Source organism: Protobothrops mucrosquamatus, unplaced genomic scaffold, assembly GCF_001527695.2.
Source record: "Protobothrops mucrosquamatus isolate PMUCROS unplaced genomic scaffold, P.Mucros_1.0 scaffold2838, whole genome shotgun sequence".
NCBI lineage: Eukaryota > Metazoa > Chordata > Lepidosauria > Squamata > Viperidae > Protobothrops > Protobothrops mucrosquamatus.
This window is the reverse complement of record NW_015388870.1, coordinates 120,387-122,641: the sequence shown is the minus strand read 5'-3', so window position 1 is coordinate 122,641 and position 2,255 is coordinate 120,387. Positions and strand designations below refer to the sequence as shown.

The 2,255-nt window shown below is 48.7% G+C and overlaps 1 protein-coding gene across 1 annotated transcript in view; it reads right to left on the bottom strand.

Moving 5' to 3' along the window:
- Positions 1–2,255, bottom strand: part of TRRAP (transformation/transcription domain associated protein) — a gene marked incomplete at its 3' end in the record, with an annotated part of 67,346 nt that overhangs the window by 32,527 nt on the left and 32,564 nt on the right. The window contains exons 32-35 of the mRNA XM_015825857.1: positions 2,014–2,245; positions 1,225–1,406; positions 542–740; positions 178–306 (exon numbers count right to left, since the gene is read on the bottom strand). Of these exons, the coding sequence (XP_015681343.1) occupies positions 178–306; positions 542–740; positions 1,225–1,406; positions 2,014–2,245 (742 nt within the window). The remainder of the gene's footprint in view (positions 1–177; positions 307–541; positions 741–1,224; positions 1,407–2,013; positions 2,246–2,255) is intronic.

Sequence of the window (2,255 nt, the reverse complement as noted above, 5' to 3'; positions counted from 1 at the left end):
TAGGTAGGTAGGTAGGTAGGTAGGTGGAGAAAGAGAGACAGACAGACCGGTAGGTAGGTAGGTAGGTAGGTAGAGGGAGAGAGAGAGAGAGAGAGAAACAGACAGACCCATAGGTAGGGAGGGAGGGAGGGAGGGAGGGGGAGAGAGACAGAGAGACAAACAGACAGACAGACCTACCTTTGTTATGAACACGCTGGTGATACTCTCAGGATTATCGCCTTCAGGATTGGGGGGGCCCAGAAGTTGCTCCCCTTCCCCCTTTTCAAAGCTGTACAGGAAAGCAGGATTCAGAATGTACTGCAGAACCTACCAGCCAAAGGAAAGACCAACAAAATAATGATAAAAACCTGCCCAGGTAACCCAAAAGGGAGTCAATGACCTACAATATTAGGAAGACAACGCCTATGTAGATATCAAAGCTCCATGCAGATCCATCTTGAACTTCAGGCAGGAAACCCTATACCGGGGGGGTCTTCAAACTTGGCCCTTCTATGACTTGTGGACTTCAACTCCCAGAATTCCTCAGCCAGGCGTGCCTCACCTTGGCCTTCAGCTCATCGCCGAAATTGAGGTCGCTGAAGTCGACGAAGCGGAAAAACAGCGCCCGCTTTTGGGCAATGGTGTAGTTTTTGGGGATGTCCTCCTCCATGTACTCCTTCAAGAAGGTCAGGTTGCAGAGGAAACGGCCCGTGAAGGCACGGAGAAGCTGGAACAGCAGCTCGATGTCGTTGTAATTTCTCCTAAGGATTAAGAGGGGAAAGCCAGACGTGAAAACACGCAAAGCACCACAGGCTCCCCTTGTGCGGAAAAGGGGAGGAAAGGGAGAAGGGAACGGAAGGGACGGGAAGGGGAAGGGGAGGGAAAAGGGAGGGGAGGGGAAGGGGCGGGAAGGGGAAGGGAAGGGGAAAGGGAAAGGGAAAGGAAAGGGGAAGGAGAAGGGGAAGGAGAAGGAGAAGAAGGAGAAGGAGGAGAAGGAGAAGGAGGAGAAGGAGAAGGAGAAGGAGAAGAAGGAGAAGGAGAAGAAGGAGAAGGAGAAGGAGAAGGAGGAGAAGGAGAAGGAGAAGGAGAAGGAGAAGAAGGAGGAGAAGGAGGAGAAGGAAAAGGAGGAGAAGGAGTAGGAGTAGGAGAAGGAGTAGGAGAAGGAGAAGGGGAAGGGGAAGGAGAAGGGAAACCATGACCTGGAGGACTGAGAACCTCCACAGACATTCAACACAAGAGACGCACTTGCAATAATTCAACAAGCAGTAGGCCAGAAGTTTGGGCTCCTTCCAGTTGGTAGCCGCCATGTTCTCCTTCCGGTGCCTCTCTTGGAAAGCGTCGCTGACCCAGGCTCGCCTCAGCTGGCTCACCAAGGAATGCTGGTTTGCCAGCCAGCATTCATCATTCTTAACGATGATACTGATGATCTGTTGAAGAAAAAGAAAAAAAAACCAAGGACGGCCGCTATGTAAATTGCCTTCAGCAGGTGATTAGTTATTGTCCATTTAACGTTTCCATTTGGCGGGGCCATTTGCAAACTGGAGACGCTTGGAAAGTGGACCAAAACACAAAACACTTCAAGCCCCACAAGAGACGATGGGAGTTCGCGAAGGTGGCTGAATTGACTCTGCTTTGATTAAAGAAAAAAATATATATATAAAGATTTTTGTTTCTACTTGGAAACCATTTCTGGACTTTGTGCTTGAGGTGGGAAAAAAATGAAACTTTGATTTTGGGTTTTTACCGATTAGAAAGCTTTCCTTGTTCTAGAAATGGCTCGTTTATAATGTTGTATAAAAGTAAAAAAAAAAAAAAAGATGTTTAGATGTTTTATTCTACTGCGCGAGAGGGAGTCGGAAGTCAACACGTGTATTTTTTTTCTTTTTTTTCCCCCTGCTGGGAATTCTGGGAGTTGAAGTCCCCAGGTCTTAAAGCTGCCAAGGTTGGAAACCCCTGGTCTACAGCTAGCAAAGCCCCCGAAATCCAGGTGGGTACCTTTTATTTAGCATCCTACGTTGAAGGGAACAACCGTACCTTAATCGCTTGAAACTGGAGGTCCAGCCGCATGGTGCTGGCACTGGGGGAACCGGGCCGAACCGCTGTCTGGGTCCCGCCAGGTAAGAGCAACGTGATGAAACGGTTGGGGTTTGCTGCCAGGACATCCCGTAAAGGCTTGGCGTCTTTGTGTTTTAAAAAACTCTGTGGAGGTTTATTTTGGGGGGAGAAATGGAGAAAAAAATAAATAAAAACTGCTTGGTGAGGAGAGCCATCCAACG